Here is a 17,956-nt window from a genome sequence, read left to right on the forward strand (position 1 = left end):
AGGGCACAGACATGATCTTCCGCACAACACTGCAACTCCCCAAAATACCCTACTCGCTCCCAAGGTATCTGCCGGGTTGCATCGCCCTCCTTTGCCAAAAGGGGGGAAGCAACCTGAGCCCCCGCAAACAAATACACCGTGGGGAAGGCAAGAGAGAGCAACCCTTTCTCCCCCTTCCTCTTCGGGATGCTGAACACTGCCGCCGAGGACGCAAGGCGAGAAACGATGTCATGCTCGGAGGGCGCAAAGGCCATAAATGTAGGCTCTCTCGACGCTAGATTCCCGGGAATTACTTTAATGAATAATTTCGGAGACAGTTATGGCTTTAGGTAATTACTGCGTGGCTCTATGAAAACCAGATTTGGGAGAGAGGCAGTCAAGGCCGAGCCGTGTGCTTCGGCTCGCCCCTGCCAGACCGCTCCAGACACCACCTCCCCCCGTCGCCGCCCGACCCCCGGGCGTCCCCGACCTCCCGCACCCCCCCAGCTGCCGGGGTCCTCCTTCGGGCAGCGCTGCAAGCAGCTCTGCGAAGGCTAGAGGCTTGTGGGGGGAGCACCTACTTTTGTTATTATTTTTAGTCTCTTCCGCCTCCTGTATTTTCTGGCAGGGCATTTCATTGTCTTTTAGGCCAGTTTTAGAAAACTTCTCTGGGTTTGCACACGTATTTATCTTTTTTAAGAAGTTCATTATAAGCAGCTGTTGCAGCCTATTGCCACATACGGCATGCAAATAGAGACCCCTATAGGAGAGTCGGCCTCTCTATTACCCCCACATGTTCGCTCAATAGACGAGACCGGCGAAACCATTCTACTACTCTGCATTAAAATTGAATTGTACATTTGTCTACCGAGTCCTTTGGGCAACGGAGGGGCTTGTTTCTTCTTTGAACAGCCTCTACGGTTAGCAATTGAAGGGCTCCGAGATGCGGGCCCGCTGATCTCCATTGTTTCGCTAACGCATTACTGCTGTTCCCAGAAGGCCGCGCCGGGGCAGCCGCCCCTCGCCCCCAGCCCGTGGGCCTGCAGGGCCCTGCGTCTCGCCCAGGCAGGCCCGCGGGACACGGCCCGCTCTCCGCCGGGATCCGCACGGCCTCTGTCGGCAGCGAGACGGCTCCTGCCTCAGGACATGGGACTCCCCGGGGAGAGGTGCCGAGACGGCACCCTCAGCCCTGCCACGGAGCCGTCACCAGTCAGAGGTCTCCCATAAAGCCCATAAAGGGAGAAATAAGATTTTGCTGGGTTGTTTTTGTTTAGTTGGGGGTGGTTTGTTTTTTGTTTTTTTGGGGGTTTTTGGGGTTTTTTTTTGGTTGTTTGTGTTTTTTTTTTGTTTTGTTTTTGGTGTTTTTTGTTTTTGTGGGGGTTTTTTTGTTTGTTTGTTTGTGTTTTTTTTGTTGTTTTGGTTTTTTTGGGGTTTTTTTTGTTTTTTTTGTTTTTTTTTTTTTTTTTTTGTTTCTTTTTTTTGTTTCTTTTTTTTTTGTTATGGCTTATTTCGCAGCTTTTTTATTTTTCCCTTTACTTCAACAGCTTTTTAAAAATTCACTTACTCCCGCCCGACTCCCTGGGTCGGCGGCTGCGGTGGAAAGCCGAGCTCACAGCATACCGTTTGCACGGATTCAGAAAGGAAATGTTCCTTTTCCTTTCGAGATTACAGATAGACACAGAGGAGCGTTGCGGTATCTTAGGGGGTTTGTTTTATTTTATTCTGCTGGAACAAAGAAATAGAAGTATTTTTAAATTTATTTTTAGGGTCACATGGGGCTTTGTTTTTCTTTTCTCCCTCCTCCTGGCAAGCGTATTTTACCGCGAGAATTTAATCCTTCAGATAAATTGTCTAACATTATCTTTTTCCTCTGGAGACGAGATCAACTGCTTTCTCATCCACCCCCCCGCCCCTCCTTCCTGCTAGTAGCACTGATTGTAATGTACAGCTGGACAAGTGTCAGCCGTCCAAGACTGCGAACAGCCAGTGGAGGCTTAAGCTGTATTTATTCAATTATTATTTTTTTATCTCTTTGGGGGAAAAAAACATATGAAACATAAAAAAAATCATAAAGTAAAAAGTTTGTCAAAATAATCGCATCAAACGTGGTTTTGGGTCCCGCTGAGCCAAGGTTTCCACGCTGGCTGTTCAGCGTGACCGTCAGCCAGCCCCAGCTCTTAATTAGAGGCGATTCATTAGGATTTTAATAGCAGGTGCAAAGCCATCTCCTTGCCAGCAGCATTGCCGTTTGGGTCGGGAATCATCCTGTTTTACAGCAGCCTCCGACTCTCCCGGCTCGTTCTAAACCTGACTACCACTTTGGATAACGGGGTGTCGGCGCGCCTGCGACTGCCCGCACGTAAGCCCTGCACTTTGTTTAGCTAATTTCTCCCTGCCAAGACACAAGGTGGAAATCTGCCTGGCTCGATATTTATTTTGGAAGACAGCGCTGTGAGCAAATGCGCTGGGAGAAATCGGGCTGAGATAAAGTAAGCGCTGGGCCGGGTGCTGGGGGGAGCGCGGTGGATGGGGACGTAACCCGCCCGCGGAATGCACCACTTTTGCTTTCTCGAAGTCCCAAATAGACAAATAAACAAACAACCTCGGTAGCAAACTCAGACGAGTCGGAGCTTTCGGGGTTCAAAACCGGGCTGTACCGAGGAGCCTCGGGGCTAGATTGCCGCGTCCCACTGCATCCGCATCCCAGCTGGCGGCCGCGGCCGGGCCGGGGCTTGGAAAGCGTCGCCGTGATTACACCCAAGTGGAGAGCAGGATGGCTCCGAGCCGTCTGATCTGACGTCAACATGTCTCTAGCTCCTCGCTGCAAGATAGAGGGAGCAGAGCCGGGGGAGGGACGGCTCTAATCATTCCCAGATGTCTCTAATAGCAGATATAAAGACTTATATAGTGTCTGAGAATAAATTTGTAATCAATGCTCTAAAATCGCATCATCAAAGCAATGGTATTTCTAGAGGAAAACCGGGTTGGGGGAGGGAAAACTGAGGAAGAGGGAGACACACACCACGCTGGTTTGGAAGGAGGGAGGCATGGGGAACCTCAGAAATCCGCTGTCCACTCGCATCACTTGGCTTTGCTAAAATTTATGTGAATATATAATTCAGATAACAACTCTGCTTTAGTCTCCATTGTATGTGACAAGCTGAAACAGATGAACATTAATTGGCCAATTAGAAATAGAAAAGATCGGAACGTGTTTGCAAAGGCATATATTTCATGGCCCGCAGAAAAAAAAATCCCAAATTAAAAATGTATAAAACATTGATAAGCCCTTCGTTACAGCAGAGGGGATTATGTCTGTAGGCGTGCAGAATGAGTTTCTTTCCTATCGCTACTTGGAGATTTCTTCTGGGTGTATTTGTGAGTCGCTGGGCGAGTACGTGTGAAAAAGGGGGATTAAGGTTAGGTTTCCAAGAGCAAAAAGAGGATATTTTGCTTAGAGGTTTTATTATTAACCTTTTCTCCCCATCTCCCTGCCCACCTTTCAAGTTCATGCTGTCTCCATGGTATTGCCTAGTCCTGTTTATATCCCGCGTATGACCCAGCGCTTGTTCTGGGGTGTCTTTGGCTTGGCCGAGAGGCCCCGTTGCTCCTCTTTGACAACGATATCAAACGAGAAATAATTATTGCAATAGTCTTTTGAGGCAAAGAGGAACTCCTGGGAACCACGAGGGAGAGGGGAGTATGTGTGAAAAAAAAATCTCCAGACCACAACACTAAGCAAAATGAAGGGAAAAAAGCCTCACCACGTTTTTTTCTCTTTTGCTTGCCAGAGTGTAGGCATGGCATACACATCCGATAGCAACGAGGTCCCGCATGTTGCAGAGTCCCCCAAAACTCAGTACTGCCAGCGGCTGATAGACTCGCTGCCAGCAGCGGAGCACAGACCCGGCCCCTCGCTGCGTCCCCGCTTTCCAAAATCCGGACAAGCTCTAAAAATCCACGCTGCTGTCTACCTCGAGGCTCCCAGGGGACACGCAGCCGCTGGGGAGGTCCTCGCCTCCCTGCGAGGGGGCGACCGCGCTGTTTCGGGTCTGCAGCTGGGCCCGCACCCCGGGGAACCGAGGGGGCGCTCCCTGGGAGGGAAGGAGAGGCGGGACGTCACTCGGGAGAGTTTTGTCGCTCTTCCTTTTCAAGGCGAGAAAAAAATCAAAATACTGTGTTCTCTTGAAAGAGAGCAGAGGCTCTCGCTCCCTTAGCCATGAAACGGGGCTACAAGCCTAAAACACGGATTCATGAGCCAATCTGAGGGAACAGGGCTTCAGTGACCGGGCTGCTCTCCGCTCTGCCCTCCCTGCTCTCTTCCGCCCTACACCCACAGACGAAAGTTGCAGGGTGGGAAAGGCTGCTATCCTTCCTCTTACGTGCCTTTAACCTCGGTAAAAGCTCCCAAAAATATTCTGGCCTCGAGGAATTACCCGACAGATCGACGGGACGCCGATGCCCCCGGGTGCAGGCAGGATGCGGAGCGCAGCTCTCCGCTGTTATCAGGCCTCGACTCCGCCGGCGGAGAGCTGAGGCCAGGGCACTGACATCCCCATCTACCATCAATTTACCTTCTGCTTCCCCATTTAGCTTTTAACGTCAAAACCTACATTTTTGTCGGCTCCGGTCTGTCTAGGGCTCCTGTGATTTAGCTGCGGGAATGGCTGTTCCTGAGAAAATACCAACATCCTCGTTAGTGAGCAATTAAAAGAGATCCTCCTTAGCGGATTCAGAGGGGCTCCCGGTTCTGATGAACTGACGTTACAATACCGGGAGATTATTAATGTGGAACTACTGGACAGGCGATTCGGAGATTGGATATCGGAGCCGCCCGCCGACCCTACCGCGCATCCCTCGGGGGAGTTGCAACCCGGTGACTCGGTCGAGGGAAGACACAGTATCTGCAGAGAGGCTGCCCATTGTATGCCCTACCTCAGCATTCGCAGCCACCCCTCACCCCTTTTATTTTTTCTTGTGCCAAAAAAAAAAAAAAAAATTATTTGAGCAGGGACTGCAGAGTTGCAAGAAGCTCCAGTTCATCAGCTGTTCAGCTAATAGGCAAGGAAAAGCAAACAAGGGGGAAGATTCTTCTCTCCAAGTGTTATAAACAGAGGCAAGTGTCTGTAAACACAGACCCACGCCGGACAGCAGAGCCGGGCTGCCTGACCCGACGGGAGGGAGGGCACATCACTTTTGTCTGGTTGTTGTAACCCCGCAACCTCCTCACTGTCAGCAGGGGCGGCGAAACGGCGCTGGGGCTCCCTTATCTTTTTATGGGCAATTGCCCATCTACCTACGCTTACTGCTGGGTCTGGTTGGGAACCACTTCCTTAGGCGCGGTGGCACGGGAAGGCCGGCAGGTATGCAGCCCTGGACCTGGAGAAAGACCCAGCTTGGTTTAAGTAGAGGTGAGTTACGTAAAAAGTTTAAAATACGAGCCCTAATTTTATTATGGAAAAGGTGGAAAACCTTGACCTTAATCAGGAATGGACAAAAAATACCTAGACCAGCTTCCTTCAGTGAAAACCTTTCATTCTTTCCTTGCGTGCCTATGATACAGAAGGATGCCATGCATTTCCCAGCATTGAACTCTGCAGCTCGCCCCGGTACTGGGGAGCAGAAAAATCACCAGACTGGCACCAGGATCCTTGCAAAGGAGTCGATAGACGGGGCGAAATATTTAAGGGAAGAGAGATCGTGTTGGTGAAGCAATGAGTGTACTAAAGAGAGCCAGAGAGTGGGCTGCTACGGTTTGCAGCTGAATAAAAAAGGTTAAAAATAATTTTACTTGCTGTGGCGTACTGGAAACGTGCAACCCAGGAGACTTTTAGGAACCACAAAGTTCCTAAAAGTTAATATTAAGTTCATCGTAGCTCATTGTAAATCTTACATATTCCCTACAGCACACCCTCCCACCTCCTCCCTAGACCCCCGCAAATCCCTTGCCTTGTTCGCTCTTTCTTCCTTGACGTAAAATTACCTGCTACATAATCACTCCGAGCAAAGCTCGCCAGCTTCCCTGGTCTGCCTCCGGCCCCTCTCCGGGAAGCCGCCCCCGCTCCGGGCCCGCGCCTGGCACGGCCGCCGCCCGGGCTCCGACGGCACGAAAACCGCGCATCTCTGCTCTTCCTGACCCGCCCGGGGTTTGCACCCTTGTCCATTTCCCGTTCGCAGTAGGTCTCCTGCTTGGAGAACACCACCACAAGGAATTCCTATTCAGATGAACTGCCTGTTTCTGTTCAACACTCACGGGGCTGAGAGATCCCTCCCTCTCCCCCTCCTTTCATTCAGTCACTTGTTTAAAAATAAAATTAGGAGCCATCTTTATAATTTAGTTTACTTCCGAATATTTTAAATATTATGAAAAAAAAGCCATAAACAACGCTGTTATTCAAAACATTTTGAGGTATAAAACATAAAAAGATTTGGATTTTCTTTTTTTTTTCTTTTTCTTTTTTTTTTTTTCTTTCGTTTTGTAAAAAACACACACAGTGGTTTATTGAGTACTTACAACGTTTACACCTTCAATATTAATTAGATTCCACTTTTTCCCTTACGGACGGAAGTGCACATAACCAATAACTGTTGAAAACATCTTCAAATACTGAACGACCACAACAAAATTACAACACTAAATACCGAGTCAATCGAAACATTGGTGCAACTGCTTCTGTTGAAATATAGCTTTATAATCCCATGAATATTTATATCCAAAAGGCCAAGTATTAAAGATACACTTCACATACACACTAATGCCAGGGAGGGATTTTTTTTTTTTCCTTTTCTATGATTCTGTTTTCCCCACGTGTTTTATACAGAGCAAATAACATTCACGAAACATTTAGAGACATGACCCCTTACCAAGCTGGAGTTTCCTCTTCATATATGGAATGCTTTTTCCCTCTCCTTCAAATATCCACATTTTGGGGGGTTGGGGGAGAAATTGCACATAAATAAACTGGATTATTCCAAATACAAAGAGTCCTCAGAGGAGAGCTCACTACCGAGACTAAGAGGACGGCTCCTCCAGTCCTGCCGTGCTCACTGCTTGAGCTCCAAAGCCCAGACATGCTGCGGCCAGCCAGTCCTCCCTTTGGTTTTCTTATCGTTGCTGCTAACTGTGCTTTTCAAGATTTCATTCTGGGGAGACAGGATGCGAGGAGAGAGAGAGAAACAGAAGGGGGAGAGGAGAGAAAAAAAGGTTAGATATATTCTTCCCCTTTCTAGGTCGCATCTGCTCTGCTTCGCGATCGAAAACTACGAGGAGACCCGAGCTCATCGAGGTCTACGGGCTTCAAGAGACATAACGGGGACCTCCACGGGATCTCGCCGCCGGCGAAGCCGCGCCCGTAGGAGCGGCGGAGGCCTATTCCCGCTCCGTGCCACCCCGCTGCTCTGTCGCAGCCGGAGTGCCGGGCTGGAGGCTGAGAAGCGCCGGCCATCTACGGGGATTACGATAAGGCCCCCTCTAAACCATTCCCTCCCTGAGTGCGCGGAGAAGCTGGGCACCAGCACGTACCGGGGCAAAACATCGGACTTGCGGCCAGTAACATATGCGGGAATGAACCACACGGGAGCACGCCGTGGGGCCTACACGAAATTGGGCTTGCGCTGCCTGGCCTAAACCGACTCTCCCGGTAAAAATAAAAAAAGTTGAAGCGCCGAGCGCAGAGGCAGGAAAGCCTCTCGCTGCGAACCTCGTACTTGCCGAAGGTTTAAAGCTGGGCTGGGCTTAGCAGGTAAACATGCCTCCACATTTTCATTTAAGAGAGCAGAGGCTTGCCTCCTGCGAGATCACGGTTTGGGATACGGGACAAGCAGCAGCCCGGGAATAACCTTCCCGCGGGGCTCTGATGTGGCAGAATTTTCCCCGCGGCTGCTCTCAGCCTCCGGGTCGGATCCGGTCGCCGACGGCCGCTCGCGGCTGTGCGCGGTCCCGCTTTTGGCCCGCAGCTACGGTCAGGGACCGGTGGGACCGAGGTGTCCCGCATGGACATTCCCCGGCCACTCTGCCCGGCGAGGAGCCGGGTGCGCTCGGATGGGGCGCCGGAGGGCGACCGAGCAGCCTCCCCTCCGCTGCTCCCCCGCCCCGTCCCGCCCCGTCCCGTTCCGAAGCACTGACCAGCTCTTTCTTCCTCTTCTCTTCCTTCACGTCTGTCTTCTTGATCTCTGCCTTGAAAGCCTCCGCCTCCCCGTTCTGGTCGTCCTTCGCCAGCAGGTCCATGAGGTAGGCGATGTAGCTGGTGGCCAGACGGAGGGTTTTGATCTTGGAGAGCTTGGTGTCTGCGGGCACGTTGGGGATGCACTCCCTCAGCTCCGCGAAGGCGCTGTTGATGCTCTGAGTCCTGCGCCGCTCCTTGCGGTTCGCCGTGCCCCTGCGTTTCACCGGCCGGGGCCCCCCGAGCCCGGGCGGGCCGTTCCCGGGAGGCACCCCCCCGTAATGGGAGTGGTCCATGCCCGGCGCCCCGTTGGCGTACTCAGGGCTGTAGGACAGAGCCATGCTGTAGTCGGGGGGGGACATCTCCGGGTGGCTGCTGATGAGCCAGCCGTGGAAGTAGGGGTTCTCCTCGTGGCCACAGCGGGTGGCGGCGGCGGCAGCGGCAGCGGCGGCGGCAGCGAAAGGGTAGCCCTCATGGTGCACCACCGGGTGGTGGGGGAAGCCGCCCACTAGACTCATCCCCGCTCCCTAGAGCACCCCACCCCGCCCCCCGGGCCCCAAAACAAAGGTTTCCCCTCCCCGCCCGCCCCCCACCCCCGTCGCAGCGGCGGGAGATGCTGCCCGCCGCTCACCCCTCAGCACTCTCCCGCTGCCCGCTGCCTCTCCATAGGGCGCTGCTGCAGAGTCCCCGCGGGTGCCCGAGCGATCCCCCCTCCCCGGGCGCCGCCGCCGCCGCTCATGCGTTGTGCCTCCACCTCCTCCTCCTCCTCGCCCGGGGCCGGGTCTTCGAGGAAGCGCGCACAGAAAAAAAAGGAAAAAAAAACAAACAAACAACCAAAAATCTATGGAGAGATGTCGACCAAAACAGTGTCTTGGCTTCCCAGCTTGGGATCTTCCTCGCCTCTTGCTTCCCTCCGCTCTCGCCAAGTCCGCCGCGGCCCGGCCGGGTGGTACTTACACGCGGCCCCCCTCCATGCGCCCCCGGCTCGGGGCGGGCGGGCGGGCGGCGCTGTCTCTGCCCTGCGCGGCGGCGGGGCCGTCAGTGCTGGGCGGGCGCTCGCATCGCTGCCCGCCGCGCCGCGCGGCTCAGCGCCCCGGCGCTCCTCTGGGGCATCCGCGCCGCTCGGCCGGGCGCGGCGGCGGCGGGCGGCGGCGGGGCTCGGCGCGGCGCGGGGCACTGGCAGGGCTCCCCGGCCCGATCTCCATGTACAGCTACATGTTTAGGGCCGCTCGGGTTAATATATGTCGTCAGAAGCGGCGGCCGCCAATGGCCGGGGCGGGGGCGGAGCCCGCCGCCCTCCGCAATAAAACTTTTTGATGTTCGCTCTGCTAATTGCCGAGCTCCTCTTTTAGGATTGGCTGCCCCTCCGCATCCCTAATGTAATTAAAACAAGGGGGGAAAAATTATCATGGAGGCAGAGGTTAATGCAAGTGTTTAGCAGATGCCTTACAGTAAAATCTGCATAAAAAAAAAAGAAAAAAAAAAAAAAAGAAAAAACCCAAACAACAAAAAGCCCCCTACAAACTCGTTAAAACTTAAATATCGGATAATCTCAAACCAGGTACAGTATGGATCCAAAAAGTTTCTTGGCAAAAGTCAATGTGAGAGCTTGATAGACTCTGAGGTTGCTTTGGCAAAAGTGCTTTGTGGCGGTCCGGTAGAGGAACAAATAAAACCGGCTTCGGAGGGCACTTCATGGATGCCCGATTGCGACAGGCATGTCCCAGCAGCGCTCCGGCTTATACTCGTATTGCTGGTTAATACACACCACGAGATCACTAGTTTCAGTGAGGAGGGAGGCGAAGCTGCTCTGCCTTGCCTGTCACCCGGCTTGCGACCCGGGCTGGCTCGGGCTGGCTCGGGCTGCGCGCCTCCTGGCTGACCGAGGCAGAGGAGCGCTCGGGGCTTGGACGGGGATGATTTTGAAAGAATTGTTTTGAGACATTAACAATAAGTCCGACTCTGATTCTTTTCCAGCTTACTGCCTGCGCCTATGCATCTCCACCAGCCTTCACTCGAGGGACTCGGGCGCCTGAAATCGGTTTCATGCTTCTTGAATTGGTATGATCGGTAAGTAACCGAATATTTTTTACAGCATGTTCCGAGCTAATTTTCTAGATTTTACTAACAAATATATAAATATTTCTCAGCATTCCTGCTTCTGCAATAAAAAGGACCAGCATCTGCAGAAAGCAGGTTTAGTTATCGAAAGGGAGTAGTTAAATGTTTGCTTAACAGCCAGGCCAAGGAGGAAATCTCCTGTAGCTATTTATGTGCTTTGCTTTAGTAAGCTTGAAGATATTACAAAAGAAAGATGAATCTCAAGCTGTAACTCATGGATAACTCGGAGGCGAGGTGCATTTGTTGTCATCCTCAAATGGAGCCGAGCATTACTAAATAGCTACGAAATACTAAATACCCTCCCTTATTTGTTCTGGCTGACACCTAGGCTGATTCGGCGTATATTGTAATGCAGTTCTGCAATATAGGCAGTGTGGAAAACTGTGTCAACAGGAACTGAGAGGTCATAAATTAAAGAAAGAGAAAGACAGAGATGGAGGAGTCTGCGAAAGAAGGCAGCAAGAACTGTGGTCCATTTTCTGCAGTAGCTTAATGTGCTCTCTGGCCCCTCTGCAGAGGCTGTGGGGATACCTCGGGGGAAGCACTGGGTGGTGGGAAGAGGGCGAAAATCAACTCGATGCGGGCGTCGAGAGGGGAGAGGAGGCAGGCTGAGCTCGGGTGGTCCCGGCTTGGAGAGGGCTGCCGACGGTTCACGGCGGCTTGTTGGCACCCGGAGGCTTTGCGAGAGGGTCTGCCGGCTCTCGGCGAGGAATGCCCTGCAGGCAGTGAACGGTCTCCACGGATGAGGCCGTCCGCCAAGGAGCAGCCTGCTGCGGTACGCGGGAGCTGGCTTCGTCGGGGAAATACTAAAGGCGAGGAAGAGTGCCGGCCCCGCGGTTCGGCAAGACGGGGAGTGTAGAGTCGGACCTGGAGAGGAGACGTGCACGGAGCACAGACATGCAGGCGTAGGTTTTTATAAGCATATACACATATGCGTGAGCGTCTGGGTGTAAACTGAGTACGAAAGTGAAAAACTAGTCCAGATGTAGAATTGGTGTATATACACATATATCGTATACGTACACACGCTTGTAGCCAGCTGATGGGTATCTGTATCTATATATGCACAAGCACACATGTAGATATTGTGTTATCCCAAGGAAAGAATGTGTCTGCAGTGTGGATTTTTAAATGTAAGGAAGGCCGTGGGCAGACCGTGCAGGCAGAGCTCTGGAGCGGCCAGGCAGCGTGCCCCCGCCGCTCGGGATGATATGTCTGCAGGGCGCAGCCTGGAAATCCACCCAGTTTCTGCCGCGGTTCTCCAGCTTTGTTTTGCTGCGATATATTCTTGACGGGAAGAAGAAGTGGACATTGTCAAGGCCGGAAAGTTATACTGGCTTGCAAACGGGCGTGTGTTTCTTTACACTTTCCCTGTTTGTGTACGAGCTTTCCGATACACTGCAGGTTAGACTGCAACTGTGACAGTCTCTGTGACAAGACACTACGGCCGCTCTGATAACATCTCCAATGATGAAGGAAACGGAAAACATGAGACAGAGAAAAAGTAATAAAATATACAGGAGATATCGATCAGAACACCAATCTCCAAAGCTAGCATCGTGATTGCTTAATTAACTTTGGAGAAAGAGGATCTCTAGATAAAACACCCAGAAGGATCTTATACATATATATATATATATTTCCCTCTTATCCCAGCAGTAATTTATGAATTTTATAAAGAGACTTTTAGAGCAAATGCAACTGTCTTGCCCTCCCTCAGCTTTTAAATGCTCAGGGTTTCCCATCATGGGCTGTAGCCTTTTCTGTTTGATCCACGCGTTGAAAAACGCTGCAGCTCAAAGTACCTTTCCCAATATTATGCTTAAAGTCCGCTAAAAGCACCATCATTTTACCAGTCTTATACTTGTTGATTTGATTAGAATTTTTTGTTGTGCACAAATAATATGGTAAAAAAAAAAAAACCAAGAAAAAAACCCCCAGAAAATAAAAAGAAACCCTAGTCTTATGTCACTTTATTTCCCTGCCAAAATAGTTGCATGTTAGGCGGCGATTTATTTGGATTCTGCTGCCAAACAGGACTCTCTTAGCTTGCCATAATAAAGAAATTTTGGTGGAGACTGTGCCAAGGCTGGTTTTCTCTTCCTCTGCCCGCTTTTTAAAATTTATTTTATTTTTTCGGGAGTCGGTGTGTGTGGGGGCTGTATCGTTAGGTTGTGCCCTGCGGTTCTTGCCTCTCCAGCCCGGCAGCCCTCCGCTGGGCTGAGCTAGAGGAAGGGGCTGCCCTTGCCCCCCGGTGGGTGCCCGGCGGCGCCCGGGGAGCGGGGGCCGGAGCCCGCGGCGGGGGGCGGCGGGCCGGGCGCCCGCTCAGCGCCGCCGGGGCCACCCGCTGCCCTGCCCCGGCGCTCAGTCGCCGCCGGGCCGCTTATCGCCAGGTCACTTCTCTCCTCCGGGCCAAGACTAGGGTGGGAGTTGGGATAACAGAACAATAGAGCTGTGCTCCCCCCTTCTCCCCCTCGGGCTTGTGTGAATTAAGCTAAATTGCAAATTAAGCTAATTTCTCCGAATCAGTCGGGGAAAACCGTATGAAGCGGGGAAGAGATGCCGACGCTGGGTGGTCGGAAACCCACATCTGCTGGGGACTCCCGGGCTGGCTGACCTGGGAACACTGCACTGGGCCAGGCCCTGTGAGGAGAAGGCCAGGGGCAGAGAGGCGCCTCACCGGTGCCTGGGCAGCGAGCCCGCTCATTTGCTTTTTGACCGCACCTTCCTTTTCAGGAGCGTCCGAAACCGGTGGGACGATTATGGGGACAGGGCAGCGGCGGGAGCCGCAGTCACCACTGAGGTGCCCGGTACCGACGCCAGACGTGCTCATCCCTGCTCCGTGCAGCAGCACCAAGATCTCCCTCCATAATTTTCATTAAAGCCAAGAAATAATCAGACAGACTAAAGCACTCCAAGGGCACCCCGTACTTTGCTTTTGAGGCGCTGCCCTGGCCGGGCAGCTCCTTCGGCGTCTCTCCTTCCCGCAGCTCCCTAAGTACCGCGGTGCCGATTCTTTCTCCTTTCTCCCGGCTGCCCACCACATCGCTCAACCGCCCGGTGCACGGCTTGAAAAGCCGAGACCGGTTTGAATTTATAGAGTGCATGATGTCATTGACCCGGGACCAAACGTATCAGAAAGGGGTATCATGCTTGGATAGATTTGGGGATGCTGGAGCATCCCGTGTCCCAGGGATGAGATGCATCCTGCATTTGGAGCGTCGCTTAGGAATTCGTGAAAGAGCATAAACACTCAAGAAAAGGTATTTTTGAAAAGAGGCATGGAGAAATATGATTTGGAGGTCAACCTGTCAGTGCGGGTTAATGAAAAGGACTTGTGCCTAATGGGCCTGGCTTGCACCCTCTCTTGTGCTCACACAACCTGTATTTCAACGCCCAGGGCAGAGGGCGGAATCGGGCCCAGCAGGCCCGAATTAATCGCTGCCCTTGGAGGTGAAGGAACCCCGGTTTACGTTGCTATTATGGGTAACGAACGCCCACATATTTCAGGCATGATAATCTCGCAGCCGTTGTGTATTAAAAAAAAAAAAAAAAAAAAGATCAGGGATGAGAAAAACCCAAGCCACCAAGACACTGACCATTTCGTAAGTCGCAATGATTGGCAGTAAGCGCGGGACCCTACACGTTTTAGCACTGCATGTGCAAGCAATTATTCGAAGATTGCTTATATTTGTGACTGAGCATCCAGAGTTGCATTTAGACCCTGGACAGGAATCAGGGAAAGAAAAGAAAAACATAACGTGTTCCAACCAAGAGCCCTTCTTTGTCAGAAGAATAGTAATAAAGACCTTACAAAATTCTGCAGTGAACACAGTATGTCTCTATTTATTGGAATTGTTATGTGCATCTCCTATACATGCACGCATGTACAAACATGAACACGCATACAGATAAACACGCTATTTTTCCAATTAATATTTGTTTGTATTCCCGGGAAAGAACATCTTAAGTTGCTCTTGAGCTCGACTCTGATTAAATAGCTCGTGAATGTAATTGCCTTCATTAACGAATATTTTGTCGTCCAGCATCTGAAGTTCAGACGGTGGAGGAAGAAGACGGCTAGGCTGGCATCGTTTTGTATTTAGGTTAACAAAAATCAACACTTCTATTGTCATTCTTCATGGAAAGTCTTCATTTAACGAGGCTGGGGTTTAAGAAGCCTTCATAGATCAAAGGCAACCTCGCTTGGCTTAAGAGAAAAATCCCTCTGGAGCAGTGAAAATTAGCTGCAATTTGGCCCTAACTACACGCCCCAAAATGTTGGTGTCGTCCTGCCGGTGTCCCTCGCGCCGTATACCTGCTGCACTGCACCCCGCTCCCGCTTGCCTGGGATCGGCTGCAGCACACGGGCTCGTCCGAAAATTCAGCAGCTGAGTCCTACAAATGTCGGCTGCACACTTGTTGCAAGCATCAGCCCGTACCGCAATTCCTATATGCGTATCTCGGTGTAATTGATCTGGCTGAGTGAGGTCTTTTTGGTAATTTGGATACACCAAGTCTCCAGTTAATGACATATAATCAGCCTTTAGGTCACTTGGTCATTCTCTTATTACAAACCCCTCCTGCTCTCTCTGATCTCCTTTCAAACTAAATTTCACACAAACAAATAAAGCAAGACAGGGACAAGTCCTTAAAATGCAAGAGTGAAATATTGGAGAATTGCTCTTGGGGAACTATAAACATTTTTTAAAAGAAAAAAGCGAAAAGATAGGACAGAACATCTTATCGAGAAAGAGAGCATTGTGTACAAAACACGGAGGGAAAACCGGTCTGGCTTGTGTTAAAAGTGACATAAAATTAAAATAAAATAATTACAAACAGAAATGCTGTAATGTAAACAGAATACAGGAGATTTTACTAGAAACGCACGGCCGCATACCGTAATTTGTTCGTATAGATGATACGATGATACAACCTATTTATGGATACACAAAATGTTTATTTGCTGCGCTTTAGATGGAAAAAAAAATTTCTTTATTCTTCTTTTCAGGAAAGTTAAGAAGCCGGAAAACGGAGAAGTGAATGTCATGTACCTCCCCAGACCTGGAGGGAAACGGAGCTGTGGCCAAAAGGAGTGGGTGTAAATGCGACAACAAAAATAAATACTTTATATCACCCTGCAGAACTTATTTTACTAAGTCAACACTTTGTTTTTCTGCAGCTCACCTTTTCTTTCCTCTAGGGAGAGACAATGCTCACTTTTTATTAGGTATTCCCTAAAAGTTTATTTTGATCCCCGTCCAGGTGTGTGTATACATACATTTATATATATACATACACACATATATATACAATCAACAGGCTGAGGTTCAGATGTGAGCAAAGGCTGGTGCGGTGACCGGGAAGAGGGGCGATCAGATGCTCTAGGTAAGACCCCAGGGCCCTACAGGCTGCAGGCTCATTGCAAAGCCAAGCCCCGTTGTTCGGAGCTAAAGTTGACTTATAAAATCGAGAACGAGGAGATATCAATGTCGTTCAAGTGTTAGCACTTTGAGAAAGCAGCCTGCAGAAGAGGACTGCGATCCACATTCCCTCAAAGGCATTAGCGCCTTTCAAAATATTATCGACATTTTTACCGGCGGTCTCATTCGTGTGTAATACGGGGCTCAGACAGGCGCTAATTGAGCACGAAGCGTGTGCGAGGTTGCGAGAATGAGTGTCGGGCCAGGCTCACACAGCAACAGAAATGGGAGCGATGGATCGAAGGAAAGGAGTGTCACAAGCCCCCGCGTGTTGGTGTGACACATCTCGTTATTAGTTCAATAAGTTCCCTGCCTTTTCGGGATTTCTAAGGGCCGTTTTGATTTTTTTTCCCCCAAGCCCGCCTTTGGGCTACTGTGTTGAAGCATCAGCCCGTAGCCGCACGGCGATCCGACCCACTACATCAAAGGGCGGTGGGGGTCAGGGCCCCGACGCTGCTCTCCTCTCGGGGCGCACGCTCGGGGACACGGGCCGCCCCTCCGGGACCCGCCGGGGATGCTCAGCCCTGCCCCGGCACTGCCCGGGCGGGGCCGCCGGCACCCCTCCCGCCGGTGCTGGAAATGCCAGAGGCCGAGGGGAGACAGCGGGCTGGCCCCCTGCCCATCGCACCTCACGGGGGCGGGCGGCCCCGGCGGCGCCCCGCGGGCGGTGCCGCGCCCGGGAGCGGCCCCGCCGGGCTGGGGGAGCCTGGAAAGGGTTAAGCGCTTCCCCTCCTCCTGCTGTAGCCCCCTGAATGCCACTGCTTTCCTCTAGAGGTCTCATTAGGGAAACCCTAACTGCTATTTTCAACGTTTCCTCAATCAAGCGCCTTTAAATAGAGCTCCACAAACAAATTGGCGGCAAAAAGCGCAGATCTTGTCACGGGCGAGGCCCATTCAATATTTCACCTTGTTTGCTTTGTAATTACAGCCTGGCTTGTGGCTACCTGCACAATGGGGCGAGTTCCCCTTGCCAGCCCCCCCGGCCGCCCCTGCCTTCCCGCCTCTGCCGTACAGCCTCGCAGACACCTTTCCCTGGGCTGGGAGTTGAGCGGGACCGCCCGCGGGAGCCACTGAGCGAGTGACCTCCGTCAAAACTAAAAAATCACCCGCAATCTCCCCGGTTAATTTTTTTTTTAATTGTTTATTTGTGTTTTGTTTTTTTTTTTTTTTTTTTAATTTGGGGGGGGGGGCATGTTTTGCAACGTCTGCTCTGAAGCCACGAGCTTTCCAGCAGAAGGGATTTTCCCCGAGAGCCGTCTTGCCCCCTCATGACGGGGTCAGGGACCTGGCGGGCGTCCCGCCTGTCCCCAAGAAGGGCAGTCCGAGCAGTTGGTTTTATCTACAGCACTCGCTCCCCCTCTCTCTGTTAAACCGCTCTTATGATTTGTTATATTTTTCCACAGCTGATTATTCTTGTTTGACTGTTGTACAGAACCGCTTTAAATCTTCGTCAGGAAGAATAAAAGTTGGAACTGTTTGGACGGGTTCCTGCAGACTTGCGGGCTGGTGCGGGTCCACCTCGGTCGCTGCACAACGACCCCTCTGAACACTCGGGGCTCGATAAGCCTCGTTACTGCGGCTCGGGGCGGCGGCATCAACAGAGATGGGAGCTAATTCAATTATGTCTGAAAGCCGGAGTGTAACAGAGAAGAATTTGGCGTTTACGAACTAAGCTGCTATATTTGCTTTAATATAAACCGACGAGAATATTTTATGATGGAGGGGAACAGTGAAACACAAAAAGGAAATATGACAATAAATCTCTTTTTATGGATTCTCTTTAGCAGCAAAACTCAAGGATTCAACGGTTTTATGACTCAACTATTTTGCAGGTACATCTAAAGATACCTACTCAGAAAAAAATAACTAATATTCCCCCTCTCAGCACCCCCTGGAACACAGAAATCCAACCCTGTGCCCTTCAGTTCAATGACGAAATTCCCAGAGATTTCCATGGGAGCAATGCTGGCACAAGAGTTTACATCTGACCACTGCATGGATATGCTTTGATTATTTATTGTGCCACTGGCATTACCCTTTCATGGTTTACTGATACACAGAACTTCTCGTCAGAAGTAATGCTCCACCTTCCATCTCAGAATGAGCACATTAGGCTGTTTTCTTTCTAGTTACTCTAATACTATTAAGGTTTGAGATAAATGATACCTCCATAGAGCTAAAATGCAGCTTTAGTTTTGAAGGGATTTTTTT

The 17,956-nt window shown here is 51.2% G+C and overlaps 1 protein-coding gene and 1 long non-coding RNA gene across 2 annotated transcripts; one reads left to right on the forward strand and one right to left on the reverse strand.

Annotated features, from left to right (window-relative positions):
* Positions 1-6,335: 6,335 nt before the first annotated feature.
* On the reverse strand, positions 6,336-8,659 carry HAND2 (heart and neural crest derivatives expressed 2). The gene is made up of 2 exons (XM_053974864.1): positions 8,105-8,659; positions 6,336-7,122 (listed from the first exon to the last, which is right to left on the reverse strand). Exons 1-2 carry the CDS (start codon positions 8,657-8,659, stop codon positions 7,024-7,026), a joined length of 654 nt encoding a protein of 217 aa, XP_053830839.1. The 3' UTR covers positions 6,336-7,023.
* A 973-nt stretch (positions 8,660-9,632) lies between these two features.
* On the forward strand, positions 9,633-15,395 carry LOC128805887 (uncharacterized). Its single transcript, XR_008436634.1, has 3 exons — positions 9,633-9,702; positions 10,119-10,211; positions 15,274-15,395. It is a non-coding gene; the product is annotated as an uncharacterized LOC128805887 (long non-coding RNA).
* The last annotated feature ends 2,561 nt before the right edge of the window (positions 15,396-17,956 follow it).

Source organism: Vidua macroura, chromosome 4 (genome assembly GCF_024509145.1).
Source record: "Vidua macroura isolate BioBank_ID:100142 chromosome 4, ASM2450914v1, whole genome shotgun sequence".
In the NCBI taxonomy this organism is placed as follows: Eukaryota; Metazoa; Chordata; class Aves; order Passeriformes; family Viduidae; genus Vidua; species Vidua macroura.